We start from the raw sequence: 15,348 nt of genomic DNA on the forward strand, positions 1-15,348 counted from the left end.
CCTGATCAGCGCAACAACTATTTGTTAAGGAAAACATGCCTATATAAAGAGGTACAGCGCTGCACCATCAGTGTCTGATTTATTAAAACAACAACATTGTAACTGAGAAACACTTAAAAGCTACATTTAATTTTTTTTACAATCCATCACTAAATTAATGGCAAACCAATTTTAACATCATGCAATAACACTAAGACGACATTAGTTGCATTGAACTGATCTTTTTAATAAGTTGTACTTACAATGTAGTGAAACATGGGCTCGTGCTTCACTGAGGATCTTTGTTATTCTCGATGACAGGGAGGCAACTGCAGTTATTACACTTCGCGTTTTGAAATATGTGTAACTCTGTTAATACAAAACCCACACTGCTCAAACTTCATTACTTTTCCTAAAATATATTTATTTATTTTGGGGCGTGGGGAATGAAGAGAAAAAAATATATGAGCATTTTATGAGCATGGGATTTTGACCCCTCATAAAAACAAATGCATAATGCTGCACTATACTTTGCAGCCGTTGCCAAGCAACGCTTATTGTTTAGGTGTCCTTTGATAAGCAGGCAGCAACTAGAACTAGCTAGATCTGATATTTGGACATAGACGCGAGTGAAGTCTAACCGGACGCGAGAGAGAGATCAGAGATCAGATCAGCTGCTGCTGACGGAGAACACGCAGCTCTGTATGATCACAGCTCCGCCGCTGTGACGGACCGTTGAGTGGAGCAAAGTAAATACACTAAGAGTTAGACCTAACACACTTAGCGAGTTTATCTACTCTGGAACTAGATAAACTAGCTATAAATATATTTATTCTTTACTGTCGGTTCACTTATTATTACAGGTTCAGCGAGTTGCACGAGACTGACGGGCTGTCAGGAAAGGAAAAGAGAGCACACCGTTTATTGTTCCCATGTTATTATCCAGAGTTTCTGTAAACCTTTGAATAAAGTAGTTAATCTACTATTAGTAGTTTGTTTAAATGCATTACTTATGTTGTTTTTTTCATTAACATAAAATAAATCTCACGTACCCCCTGCAGTACTCCAACGTACCCCTAGGGGTCCGCGTACCCCCATTTGAGAACCACTGGTCTATGTTGTTACACATGGAGCTTCTGTGATGCAAGTCAAATTTCAGACTTGATCTGACCAATAAAGTATTATCGTATCGTATATTACAATAATACATGAATGTTGGGTTCCCTAATAAGTGAACTGATCTCTGTCCAGGTTTGGCTGCCAGCCATGAAGGCCAAGGGTCTGGAGATATCGGGCACTTTTGTCCGCCGCTCTGGGGTCATCCAAATGGAGATGACACTCAATAATAAAGCTATGAGTGTCATGAGTGATTTTGCCATCCAGTTCAACAGAAACAGGTAGGATCACCGACTAAGAAAGTGCTGATATTCCTGTATAAATACACCTGTTGTGACTCTGGTTTCCCCTCCCTGCTGCTCTGTAGCTTTGGTCTGGCTCCGGCTGGTCCCCTCCAGATACTCACTCCTATCAGTCCGAACCAGAGCATTGAGGCCGCGCTGCCGCTCAGCACCGTGGGGCCCGTCATGAAGATGGAGCCGCTCAACAACCTGCAGGTAACACCTTCAGGATATTCATTTCACCTGGATTGTATGTGACTGTGCTATTCTTTTAACGCCAGCGTTGCATCCCTGCTTCTTCTCGTTTTCATTTATGACTCGGGACTGAATTTTGTTAGTAACATAATTGTCAGGGGTCAATTACAGTTTTGAAGCACTATGTAATGTTTGCCAATTCACCCTTCACACATTTTGTGACTGCATAAATGAAGACTGAGTAAGCAGCCAAAGCAGTTTGTGATAAACTGCCAACGATTAGATGTTTTCAGGGTTGAGTTTTGCAGTAAAACATTTCAATCTTAGGGTGAACATGTGGAATAACACATCATCAAACCTAAATGCATTCAAGCATATGTGCTGTGGGCTACAGGTCAGAGGAGCACATGTTCAATTAATTTACTTTATTGCATATAAAACACAACAATACTTACTATAATATAAAATGCTTATATAGTGGCCCGTTATCGGTCAATTCTTAGTTGAGAGTTTTTTAAGTTAATACAAAAATAATAAAGTCAAATTCCAAAATAACCAGAAAACCTTAAAATAGGCAGAATGTAACTTCTTGAGACATTTATCTTTTATTTATCCTGAGTACAGAATTAAAACGTCAAAATGCTTCATGGCTGGAATATTCACGGCCCTGGCTGTTCCTCTTTGGGACATGAAGGCGCTTCTTGGACGATATGACCATGTGTCTGAAGAGATAACTAATGTATCCTCACTGTTTCAGCTTTACTGTGGAATCCCCCTGTTGCGAATAAAACAGAATTAAAACGTGAATCAAACTCGGGAGCGGTTATAAGTTGTAAATAAAGAGTAGCAGCAGAGGATGGCTTGTTTTTGATCATGGTGTTTCTTTTAATTGGGTACAGCTGAGGAGGGGTGGGGGGTGTGCAGCTGGCAAGAGGAGATAAGAGTGTTGAGGCAGCTGATAGAGGGGGCGGGGCAGTCATTAGTGCACACGGCCCCTTTGTTTCCTTCGGCCTCAGGAGCCCTGCTAACCTTTCTGCTGCCTCCAGGCCGGCTTTGATGTTTCTATCGGCTGCTCCAACAGACCAGAAATGTTGTTGTCGACACCAATACCAGTGAAATTCCACGGTTTTCTATTCAAAATTAAATATTGATTCAACATGGACTCCTTTTTCACGTTTGTGTACTGTTTTCTTTAAGGAAGTGAAACGGTGCACAATTCCCTTTTTTTTGAATATCAATATCTATTGACATCAAACCACTTTATTTATTCAAGTTTCTCTCAAAAACCACATTTTATAAAATGTCATTTGAACACGTCATGATAACATAATAATTTGCCTTTGCCTAATGCCATTATAACATTTGTTTCCTGAAAGTGTTGATCACACCACAAAAGTCAATAGCACCTGTTAGCTGCAGCTCTCAGCTAATGCTAACTAGCTTTACTCCTGCTAATGTCAACAATCTTGGTTGTTTATATTGTAACAGGGGAAGAAATTGTCGCATAGGATGAATTGATAATAAGTTCCCAGTTTTTTTGCTCCCATAATGTTTTCTTAAAGGACACTAGCTAAAAAAAAATATCTGTGATCTTGCAGCTACTATAGAAAAACACGTGCTGTCACATTTTCTGAATTTTGACATTATCTTGGTACGGAAGGATTAGTCTCACAACATCCCTAGCTTGTGTTGGCCTGCTGAGGTGTGGTAGTAAAACGTACTATGTAATTGATCAATAAATCCACCACTGTCACTTGCGGGGCTAAATCAGACAGATCACCTCTTGCAGTAGAAACTAGAAGACATTGTTACAGCTGTGTCTTTATAATGTATGTCTTTTTCCTGCGTTAGGTGCCACACTAATTCATCTTATAAAGTATGTCAGCTAACCTCCTCATAATTATACTTTTCATAGCAGAGCTCTTGTAGTTTACAAACACACAGAGAAGCTTTTATATCGTTTGTGTATCATTTGCCGTTTACTGGCAGTCCTGCATTGCACCCAGGAACAAGACGCTCTAATAAATGATTCATCAAGTCATTATTTCGCTCTCCTCTGGCTGAGCTCTGTGTCCTTCTTTCAGCACTTGTCCGTTGAGCAGCCGATCGATATCACACCAGACCCCAGTTGTTCTCGTGTTTCAGTGTCTTGTTCTTCTGCCACCAGAGCCTGTTACGGTTCCTCTCTGAGGAGCTGATGACTTGCTTTCTTTTTTTAGATATAGACTTCTGTTATGTGCTATCTTATCAGTTATGTCCTTTTTTATTTTTAGTATTTTATTTGTAATCACTGTCTGCTATTCTTATCTCGTCTATTTTTATTCATATCCGATAAAAATAACCGTATCCTAAAGGCTTTTTGTGGAAGTTGTTATCTTTATATATCTAGCTTGTAAGTTAAGTTGATATTAATGGCATATAAAGACTGACACAATATGACAGGAGGGAGGTTAAGAACATTGAGGATACAGGATTGCCTGTCTGTGAGAGAGAGTTACACCCAGAGGATGGTTGCCCTCTTGTTCAGTAAACAGCACGCAGACCCCAGCCATGCCAATCCTTGAAGGGCACTTGTAAAGTAATTACCCGTGTTCTGCTTCTTGTTTCTCCTCCTGTCGCCCCCCCCCCCTCGGATGTAATCACTCTCGCAGGTGGCTGTGAAGAACAACATTGACGTATTCTACTTCAGCTGCCAGTACCCCATCAGCATGCTGTTCCTGGAGGACGGGAAGATGGGTGAGTGTGTCCCTGATAAACCTCTTCACTCAAACCCGCTGACGTCACCAACACACGCATCATCAGCCTTATTGTTGAGGCTGTGCTGACGATGTGTAGCAGCGTGTGACGTAGGTGCGCGTGTGTGCCTGCACTCGCTCACCTTGTGTGCTGCACCGTCGCTCCTACATTGTTTACCCGTGCCAACATTTCCTTTTTGATGTTTTTTTGATTGAATCTGTTGAAACACGATGCCCTCCCGGTGGAGCCTCAAAAGCGCAGCTGGGAACCTTTTTGTTTAATGTGGAATCAAACAATTTTGTAGGGCTTTGACAAATTTACATTAGAAGCTTCTTCACCTTTAAAAACAAACTAAAACAATCGTCTATTTGGATGGAGAGATTAATCGGATTAGTGTTGTTATATAAACGTAATTCTATATTTCTGCTTGACTTCAGCATTATTGCAGGAGTAAACATGTTGTTTTGGAAAGATTAAGGCCAACAAATATGGATTGAAGTGGAATATTGTGTTGGATAAAATCATGCTATGAATGATGGAAATGATAACATCTGTCGTTATTCAGTACATTTTGACTTTTGGATTTAACAACCCTCTTGACTTTGTGGAAATGTTTGTATTACACAACTCAGAAACAGTCCTGTGCACCACCACTGGAAACTAATCCTACAAATGAAACGATAATATAAGTGTATCCTAATCTTTATCTGCAACTGTGCATAAATATCGGGTTTAAACATTATAAATAGACAGCAATACAATACAGAGCATCAAACAGTTTTGATTTTGATACTGTGTGCGTTTCAGTCTGTCTTACAGTGATTGTGTCTCTTGTCCGCAGAGCGACAGGTGTTCCTCGCCACATGGAAAGACATTCCTAATGAGAACGAGTCCCAGTTTCAGATCAAAGACTGCCATCTCAACTCAGGTGAGACGGGAGGAAAGGGAACAGAGTTACTCCTGAATTCACTACACAGTGCAGCCATATCCTGCTGCTGAATGTGAGGAGCAGGGGCACATTCAGATACACGCTTAATGAGAACTCATCAGCTGCAGTCCCCTATTTACGTGTGATCATTCAGACAAGCGTGAGAACAGCTGAACTGGAGGAGAATTCCTAATGACAGCTTAATGGAGATTTCCCCTCACAGATTACATTTATTTTTCATGAACAAAGAGAGAGACTTTAACATCCTTCTGGGAAGCAGCGGCAAGACGGAGGCTGAGGAGGAAACTTAGTTCTGAATGACTTTCTTAGACTAAGTCTTTGTCTGGAGTGATGTTTCAATGGATGACAAATAAACCCTTAATTCTCTGGAACATTTAATGATCTAATACTAAAAATGGAAAGTGTAACTGCAGGGAAACATTTAACAATTTGACTTTTCTTAATGTTTGAATATTATGTTCCTACAACAGATGCAGCCTCCAACAAACTGCAAGGTAGCAACATCTTCACCATAGCTAAGCGTACCGTGGAGGGTCAGGACATGCTGTATCAGTCGATGAAGCTCACCAACGGCATCTGGGTGCTGGCTGAGCTGAGGGTGCAGGCTGGAAACCCAAACTACACAGTGAGTACTCCAGTGTTAGCTGAATGCATGAGTTCCAGTCAATCACTGCTGTGCTGTTGGGTTTATGACCAACAGAGGTAGCTGGTTTGATTAAGGGTCCTACAGTTGGTTTTACCTTCATACTGTCATACATTTCAATATTAAAGGGGAGTTGAATTTGTTCAACTAGAACTTTGTTTTCACCTGTAAAATGCCCATATTGCTCAGGACTGATATGTTGCTCTCTGTTGGCATTCTTTAGTTTTTTACCGAAAATGTTGTTTGCCTAACAGATTGTAAAGACATATTTTTAATTCATGATGCTGGGCTATATAAGTACAATTTGATTGTACATTTATCATCATAAAAAGTCCTAAAAGCTGACTGGAACTAGGGAGATTGGAAAGAGTAGAAGCAACTGACTCTGTTTGCAGTTAAAATTGTGTTCTACTTTTTTTTTTTACTACTTAAATAAATATGTTTTTCTTAGGCTGATTTTATGCACTCTACAAACCATACTTTTGTTTGTTATTGTCTTGTTTTGAAATAGGTTTTGTAGCTTGTTCATTTTAACACAGCATTAACTAAATCTCTACCATAATTTTATATCATTTCAGTGTTACAGGAGACACAATTATAATCCAAAAAATAGTTAATTAAATTGAAATACGTTTTACTCAAAAGAGGTTCTTATCTATGCTTGAAATCTATTCCGGCAGTACCTTTCTAATCCACTGTGCACAGCCTGATGCTATCTCTAACATAGCACTTACCCAAACTTTGATATCTGGAGCCTTAGCTACTTCTGGAGTCACGGCAACCATAACAACTGAAAACAACAGAGATCTATCCCGTAATAAATCAAAGGAGTTACTGAACAGAACCAGATCATACATACAGTGTCGGAAAGTTCCCGCTTCTATTGTGAACTTCTGCACAGAACTTCAGTCTGACGTGTTGAATTATGTCATTATGATGGAGTAAACAAAATACTGTCATCACTGCACGTCAGGTCAGAGAGAAAATGACACTGCAGAGACGTGACAGGGATTGATGTGCAGTAATGACTCATAGGGGGAGGGAGGGTGTGTGTGTGTGTTTTCTCCATTGTTTTGCTTTGTCAGCGTGCCACATTCTCCACTCTTGATGGATGTGTTTGCCTTCAAAATAGTGCACAACTGGTCCAGAAGGATGACATTGGGTTACAGCCCCCCCTCCCAGCTCATCACTCAGTCTGCTCCCACTTCATGTTTTTATTCATAAGGTGGCGTTAACTGTCTTTTTGTTCTCACCGGTCTAGACCAGTCAATCTGTAAGTCACCCTGTTCCCGTTCATTAAATCTTCAGGATTCATCGCCATAGTTTCGCCTAACATAAGAGCCTTTTGAATATACGACTTGAGGAGTATTAATTAGTTATAAAGAATAATATACATTTACTTAAAGATCACCTTCCACTTGTTTCCTGTCGAGCTGTACACCAGAGCACATGTTTCCAGGAAAGGGCCCCACTTCATCCAGGAACTGCTTCAGATGCTGGCCTGGGACTGTCTGAAATACACGATAAAAGAAAAAAGTATTTCACCGTCACAATCACTAAACATACACTGTAGCATACACAATTCTCTCTAGGGAGTTTATTTATCAACTATTAATTTTGTTTACCTTCATGGCTACAAGAGCCAGGGTCGTCTTCTGCAGTCCATCTGACACCATCTGTAATGTCAGCCCATCCCTCTGAAAGAGAAGGCTTAGGTCTTTCAGCTCACTGAGAATGTCAAGAAGAAGATGAACAAAAATGACTCTTGAATTGCTTAAGTCCTTTCACAGTGTGGCTGGCCCGCCCCTTCATGAGGTCACTTGCTTCTCTATCATGCATGTCACTTGCGTGGCTCTCCAAATGGAAAAGGATGGCTTGGTAGTTCCTGATAAGGGCTGACAAACCATGGAGTGTGTGCGGAAGCCACCGTGTACCATCGATAGTCCCTGGTTTGACCAGATGTATGTTGAGGGCTTCTGCCACAGTCTTGAGCTCACGGCTAGCTTTGGCTGATGTATGGTAGTGTTTGTAGATTCCGTTGATACTTTTCTTCAGTTCTGTGAGAGCTGGAAAAGATTTCATGCTGTCTAATGCGGTCAGCTCAAGACGATGAGCCACACACCAGATGGTCACCAGCGATCCAAACATCTCTTTCAGCCTGGCAGACACTCCATTTCTATGCCCGATCATCACAGAGGCCCCATCACATCCGAACCCAACCAACTTTGCCTTTAGGCCATCTTCTGAGAGCCCAGCTTGGTGAAGTCCAGACATTATGGCGTCTAGGATGCCCTGGCTGTTAGCATGCTGCAATGTCACCATAGTCAACATGACGTTGACAGGTAGACCATTTTCAATATAGGTGACATAAATGATCTCCTGGTCCTGCACTGATCGGTCAACAGAAGAGTCAGACATTATAGAAAAAAATCTTGCAGCCTTTATCTTCTCTTCCAAAGACTTGTTCGCGTATAACCGGGTTCCCAGGGAGTCACTGTGGGAGGTGCTGCAGGAGTATGGGGTGAGGGGTTCTCTACTCAGGGCTATCCAATCTCTGTACTCCCAAAGCAAGAGCTGTCCTCGGCAGTAAGTCGGACCCATTTCCGGTGAGGGTTGGCCTCCACCAGGGCTGCGCTTTGTCATCAATCCTGTTTGTAATATTCATGGCTAGGATTTTGAGTCGTGGGGGAGAGTGTCTGCAGTTCGGTGGACTAAGGATTGCACCACTACTTTTTGCAGATGATGTGGTTCTAATGGCTTCATCGGTCTGCAACCTTCAGCACTCACTGGATCGGCTGGAAACTGAAACCGATGGAATGCCCACTCCAAGTGGGGAATGAGTCCTTACCCCAAGTGAAGGAGTTCAAGTATCTGGGGGTCTTGTTCTCGAGTGAGGGAACAATGGAGCGTGAGATGGGCCGGAGAATCGGAGCAGTACGACAGTCGCTTTACTACAGTCGCTTTACTACAGTCGCTTTACTGCACCGTTGTGACAAAGGGAGCTGAGCCAGAAGGCAAAGTTCTCTGTCTACCGGGCCATTTTCGTTCCTACCCTCACCTATGGTCATGAAGGATGGGTCATGACCGAAAGAACGAGATCGCGGATACAAGCGGCCGAGATGGGTTTTCTCCGCAGGGTGGCTGGCGTCTCCCTTAGGGATAAGGTGAGAAGTTCGGTCATCCGGGAGGGACTCGGAGTTGAGCCGCTCCTCCTTCGCGTCGAAAGGAGCCAGTTGAGGTGGTTCGGGCACCTAGTTAGGATGCCACCTGGGCGCCTCCCTAGGGAGGTGTTCCAGGCACGTCCAGCTGGGAAGAGACCAAGGGGTAGACCTAGGACCAGGTGGAGGGATTATATCTCTTCGCTGGCCTGGGAGCGCCTTGGGATCCCCCAGTCAGAGCTGGTTGATGTCGCCAGGGAGAGGAACGTTTGGGGCTCTCTGCTGGAACTGCTACCTCCGCGACTCGACCACGGATAAGCGGGAGAAGATGGATGGATGTACATAAACATGTGTCCCCTCTGTGTAAAGAGATTCTGAAAGTTTCAGGAAAAAAGATTCTCTCACTTTTTGTCCTGATCCATTTCTATAAAAACCTGTCTGAAAATGAGCCGATCAGATTTTGGCACTTTATGATCTCATAACGATTTGTTATGAGATCACCTTATCACCTGAATCTCCTCCTAGAGCACCATTGAGTTCTTTCTAACCAAATCTCTCTCAGAGGGGCGTGGGGAGGGGCTCCTTGTTTTCATCTAAAGTAACAGACAGAGAATCAGCACTTTGGAAACAGGGGCTGAAACAGAGGGGATTATGGGATGCTACAATGATCTGTTTGGTGTTTGGAGCCAAACACTTCAGAGACATGTTTTGTATATCTCTGAGACCTATATCATATATTGATGTAAAACAGTATAATGGGGGACCTTTTTAAGTGTAAGATTTTCCCTTTTTTAATGATTATTTGTTGAAAATTGTTCAGCTGGAGGCAGTGTGCCTTTTTCATTTTGATAATTTGTTGCTTTTCATTTCCCCTGTGTCTGTTTTCATCTTCTGCTGTTCCTGTCCTGTGCTCCTTTTGTCTTTCACTTCTTGGTAATGTTTTTATTAAAATAGTTTATACTCTGGGCTGGTAATGCTCCTCTACTTTTTGTAGGTGGATCATAAATAGTTTATGTAAATGGCGATGCATGTACAGTGTGTGTTCGCTGCTGCCTCTCTGTTGGCACGGCACATTAAAGCCAAGCTGCCAAAGCCTTTCGGCGGCAGCTATTTTTAGACCTGAAGAAGTAAAGCTCTGCCTCTGCGTTTTTTTATTCTGGGTTTTATTGGGCTTCTCAAGACAAGACATCAAAACAAGTATAATTCATAAAAAATAGTGCACGTTTTATTTTGCTGTTTACCCGTAATGTTCCAATATCTCAAAGCATGATTGGCTTTAGCTAATACCGTCAGTAGTATAACTTCATATTGATTCTGGCTGGGTTTTATTAAATGCATTAACAGCCGTGTTAATTGACACTATAACCCAGCGTTTCTCAAAGTGTGGGGGAAATGCAAAGCACAAATGTAGGCACAAACAGGCCGGCTAACCAGGAATTTTGTTAACTGAATGAATCTCAAATTAGTGGTGGACGCATACGGACGCCGAAGAACGGTAGATATTTTTTATTTATTTATTTTTTTTAAAATACATTTTTTGGACCTAAGGCCAGAATCGAACCTGGGTCCTTGCGGGCGGTAGTGGACTGTTACAGCCGGAGACTCGCAACGGCGGTGGACTTTCACAGCACCGGAGCTGCCGGGTGTTTGCGGCGGCGGATGCGGTGCTGGCGCTGTGAAAGTCCACGTCCCACCTATGCCAGAGCCAGCAGCCCACCGATGGCAGCAGCCCACCGGGAAAAGTCCCAAATCTCCCGATGGCCAATCCGAGCCTGCTCACACACACACACAACTGAAACCAAAATAATTTACAGACATATGTAAAAATCTCTCATACACACATTTGAAACGCTCTCACACACACAACAGCGTTGCAGTCAGGAAGAAAAGCAATGTGGAGCGGCACCTCACCACTTCATAAGGAGTTGAACAGTGACATTTTCTAAATCCCGTTTATTTTATTTTTTTAACGCAAGCAGTCATCGCCACGGAGGAGCACACAGCCTCTGAGTTATCAAGGGTGTGTTCAAGAAATGTAAGAAGATGTATCTTTGCCCCTTCTCATCGCTACACGGCTGCATCATGCCGCTCTGCTCCTCTTTATGACGGTTTTACTAAAGGCACGGACACACCGGGCCGATTATCGGCGTTGGTGGGCGTCAGGCCGACGATGAGCATCGACACTCCCTACTCAGATTGGTGTGTCTGCACAGTCGGGTCTTTTCAGCCGTGCCGACGCCTTTTCGGCCGAAACCCCGGCGATTCAACATGTTTGCTTGCATGTTGAATCGGCGGGCAGTCGGCAAAAGAAATCACTCCGATTGGCTGTTCAGCTAGCGAATCAGTGCATGAGAAGCGAAACGGAAGAGAGGGACCCAAACAAACTATTAAGAAGGCAAATCTGAGATTTAATTTAACTCCAGCTCTCGACACGGGTTCGGGAAAGCCCCGTGAGCTTCTCGTTGTAGAGGGAAAATGGAACGCACACGCTATTTGATGTTTGTTAATATCACGCAGTCTGTCTTCCGGTTGTTGCCTCTTTTGAATGACGAATACACACTACCGCCACCTGCTGGTAAGGAGAGTTATTGCCACTCACGCATGCGCAGTTCGTACGTGCTTCTTGGCCATCGGCTGAAGTCTTTGCGGTGTGTTCCAGTGCGACACATGGCCAAGACGCAGAGACGCGAGGCGGCGCAACAGTCGGGGTCCGTCTGTGTCAGTTATTTGTTGTCAGATTGGTGTGTCCGGGGCCTTAAGACCTCTGCTGTGTTTTCAGGTTCATTGACATGATCAGCGTGTCTCCGTCTCTCACTGGAGACTTTTGGGTGGAAAGAATACAGCCATTTTTGTATGAAAGTATTAGAAACAAAGACTTTTTATACAAAGAGTTCATTGTTTTGTGATCATGATTATAAGAACATCTTAATCCATACATTAATGTCCTTATGATTACTGTGGCTCTGTGTTCCTCATTGTGTCTGTTTACCTTGCATCTGTACCTCTAATATAAAACCAATACTATTGTAGCATCAAGCCGTGAGAATGCTGCAGTCTCTCGCTCTCTTAATAGCAGGTTCTACTCAGAAGAGCCTCCGCATTTCCTCACATCTTACCCCATGCTGACAGGAGAGCGGCTGCCTGAATGTTGCCAGTAGCAGCATGTATTCGTAAAGATCCCCGAGTGTGCAGAGGCAACACTTTAGGAGCCATGCAGTATTTCTGCTGCTCTGTGGTACAACACACAGTATCACCTTGTTTTGATATTTGTTTCCGTTGAGATTACTCACCAAATGTCTGGTTAATAATTGATCACTGTAGACACTGAACAATGTTGTATTAGATCCCATTTTATAAGAAAAACAGGAAGAAACAAGTCGAATGTAATGGCTCAAGTGGTCATGAGGTAGTGCTGAGGAGGGTTTACTGATCATATTACTAGGGGTAAAAACTCTGCAGTCAAAGTGTCCTTTTTGCAAAACACATATCGCTCCTATAGGCAAGTCTACGGTATTGAAGTGTATCTAAGTTTCTTTGGATAAGAGCTTCACCAAAGTGACATGCATGTTATATAATGTAATGAACTGGAATTAGGAGGTGTCCTGGTGTTGATCAACCTCTGGTTTGAGTCCAGCTGGAAGCCTTTCGTTGTGTTTTATTCCTCGTCTCTCTCTCCCCGTCAGCTCTCCCGTCTTTATGAAGGACGTTCAGTGCCTAAAACCACTGTTTTATCACTCAAGCTGAAATACAAAGTCCTTGGATTGACTTCTTCTCTGTCTGCGATGTTTGTAGTCGTCACTCAAAACCAGTTGTCGAGGTTCTGTACTATCCATAAAATATTTTCCACTGGAACAGATGTGATTCTCGGACATGACAGTGATGAAAGCTGAAAGAACCGCACTGAGGAAGAAGCTGATTCGCTCCCTGCGTCTGTGTGTGTTTGTGTCAAAGCAAGACAAATGCTGCTAGTTTTCTTCCTCTTCCCCACATCAGACATGTGGGTTAGTGAGGCTTCACACCAGAAGGCACAGCTGCTGCAATTCATTAGTGAAGCAATTTGCAATCTTCCAAACTACTTATTAATGAATGTAATATTGATCCTTCATTATTCCAAAGCGCCAGCTGTCTGGTGTTCCTCGGTCTGAGTAAACCCTGTCTCTGCAGTGTGTCTGCTGATGGGGAAACACTCTGTGAGCCTCAACCTACTCCCAGCTGAGACTCACATCAAAGAGTGGAGGGGCTGCCTTTGTTTCCTCCACTGTGTCTGGCTCTATATTTCTGTGTCTGAGTGACCAAATTAAGGAGAGTTGCAATCCATAAAAATCCCTTCTGAAATATAATTAAATGTGTCTCCTGTGAAAATGACAAGGACACTTCTGCTTATTATCCTTTTTTATACCTATAAATAAATATGAACAATGCTTATGACTGGAAGCGCCAGAATTGCCATCTTTTTTTATTCCACCTAAAAGATCAGGAAACTCCAAAGAACAGTGTTTTATTTTTCTTGCAAGTTGGCTATTTTGATTAAATACTTAGACCACACATAAGGGTTACAGTTCAGCAGGCTATCAAATGACTACATGCTTACACTAACTAGATTAATAGTCCTCCTAGTTTTGTAATACGTCAGTCAGTAAAACAACTACTAAGTTTCCACATCAACATATATCAGAAATGTCAATATATGACCTTATTAGGTGTAGTTTGTTAGCTGTAATTCGTCCCTTCATATATAATCTTCAGATTTACCATGCTGCTGTAGCGAGAACATCTCCCCAATTTTGATCAATCTTATCTTAAAGGTTCATGTGACTTGTTGCTGATGGTGACTCGTGAACTGTATTTCTCACAGGAAACGGTTATCTGTTGTGTGTCGTCTTTAGAAACCTTGTTTTTTTTAACAGGAAACTCATTCTGATCTCTTCTCTTCACAGATCTCTCTGAAGTGCAGAGCTCCGGAGGTTTCTCAGTGTGTTTTCCAGAACTACGAGACAGTGCTGAAGAATTGAAGCCCCCCCCCCCCCCCCGCCCACAGCTGACCATGTCACAACCTCTTGCAGTGCAGGAGCCACTTCCTGCTGTGTTGGCAAATTCTTCTGGATAATCATTTTTCTTTGTCCCGGTTCCACCCGTCACCGCTTGTTTTTCTTTCCTCAGCCTGCAGGAAAACCCCTTCTTCTCTGTCTGGCTGGACTCATCATGTCCCTCTCCAGTGTGTTTGCCATAAAATAGTTTCAGGACATTTCCTCACGATACATTTTCTTTCACTTCAAGCTGGTCCTCCACTCAGTGATGACTGTCTTCTTTTGGGGCTGCATTCCTGTGAGAGTTTTCTGTGCATAAATAATTATCTAGCCCCACTTTTCTGCAAATTGGAGACTATTTATAGCGTCTGCGATCACCCGTTGAAATATCTCTGTCGGCATATTTATTTAAGAATGAAATTGCCGCAGTAAAAAGGCTTTAACTCGTTACTCCTGCCTCTGTGTGAAGTGGCTGTCTGGCCCTTAGAAGAGACTCATAGATACTTCCAAACATTACTGTTTTGTTGTCTTTGTCAATCTTTTGTCGGTTTTTAGTGTTTAGCAGTGGGTTTGGATCCTCTGCTGTCTCTGAGAGCAGAATATGCGCAGTGTGCATGGACGCTGTTCATCGGTGGGCTTTTCTTTAATTTCTCCCATCAATATCTGGACATTTGATAGACTAGCAGCAGTCGTCCACTGTTTGCTCTCTCACTTAGTCATTCCATGCTTTGATTTGTGTTTTGTAGTCTTGTTAGTGTTCATGTGGCAAACTGGGAGAGGGTGTTTGTATTTGCTGCCCCCCCCCCCTGTGTAAGACAAACACTCTGCCACTTGGCTCTCTCAGCCCTCTCATCGCAGCCTCTCAGTACTCTGGCCACCTGAGATGAAGGTTCAGGTGAGAAAACTCTAAGCGTATGATGCCATGGTTTGTAACACTTGTGAGTAATAAGTGTGAGTGTAGGTAGTACACTGCGTACATCCAGTGTCCTTTGTTCTACCTGCAGACTCGACCCGGTTCATTGTTCCCCCTTCTATCCGAGTCATTACATCCAGGTCCTTTTTATCGACTCTACACGATGTGTGCGCCCACGCTAACGCCTTGTAAAGATCGCCACGTGTGTGTGTGGTGACGGCTGATTCCTATGAAATGCTGTAAAAAAAGAAAAAAAAATCTAATCAAATGTATAATCAGAGGTTTTTGATTGACATGATTTTGTTCATTGTGTGTACATCATAAGAAATATTAAAAGCCTTGATAAATTCA

General features: G+C 42.8%; 1 protein-coding gene across 5 annotated transcripts in view; it reads left to right on the top strand.

Annotated features, from left to right (window-relative positions):
- ap1b1 (adaptor related protein complex 1 subunit beta 1) overlaps positions 1-15,348 on the top strand; it is a 31,753-nt gene extending 16,405 nt beyond the window's left edge. For all 5 annotated transcript variants that reach the window (XM_034238346.1, XM_034238345.1, XM_034238348.1 and 2 more), the window contains 6 exons: positions 1,231-1,376; positions 1,463-1,592; positions 4,223-4,307; positions 5,149-5,235; positions 5,727-5,881; positions 13,995-15,348. In XM_034238346.1, the coding sequence (XP_034094237.1) occupies positions 1,231-1,376; positions 1,463-1,592; positions 4,223-4,307; positions 5,149-5,235; positions 5,727-5,881; positions 13,995-14,069 (678 nt within the window). In that variant the 3' untranslated portion in view covers positions 14,070-15,348. The remainder of the gene's footprint in view (positions 1-1,230; positions 1,377-1,462; positions 1,593-4,222; positions 4,308-5,148; positions 5,236-5,726; positions 5,882-13,994) is intronic.

This window comes from Gymnodraco acuticeps, unplaced genomic scaffold (genome assembly GCF_902827175.1).
Source record: "Gymnodraco acuticeps unplaced genomic scaffold, fGymAcu1.1, whole genome shotgun sequence".
NCBI lineage: Eukaryota > Metazoa > Chordata > Actinopteri > Perciformes > Bathydraconidae > Gymnodraco > Gymnodraco acuticeps.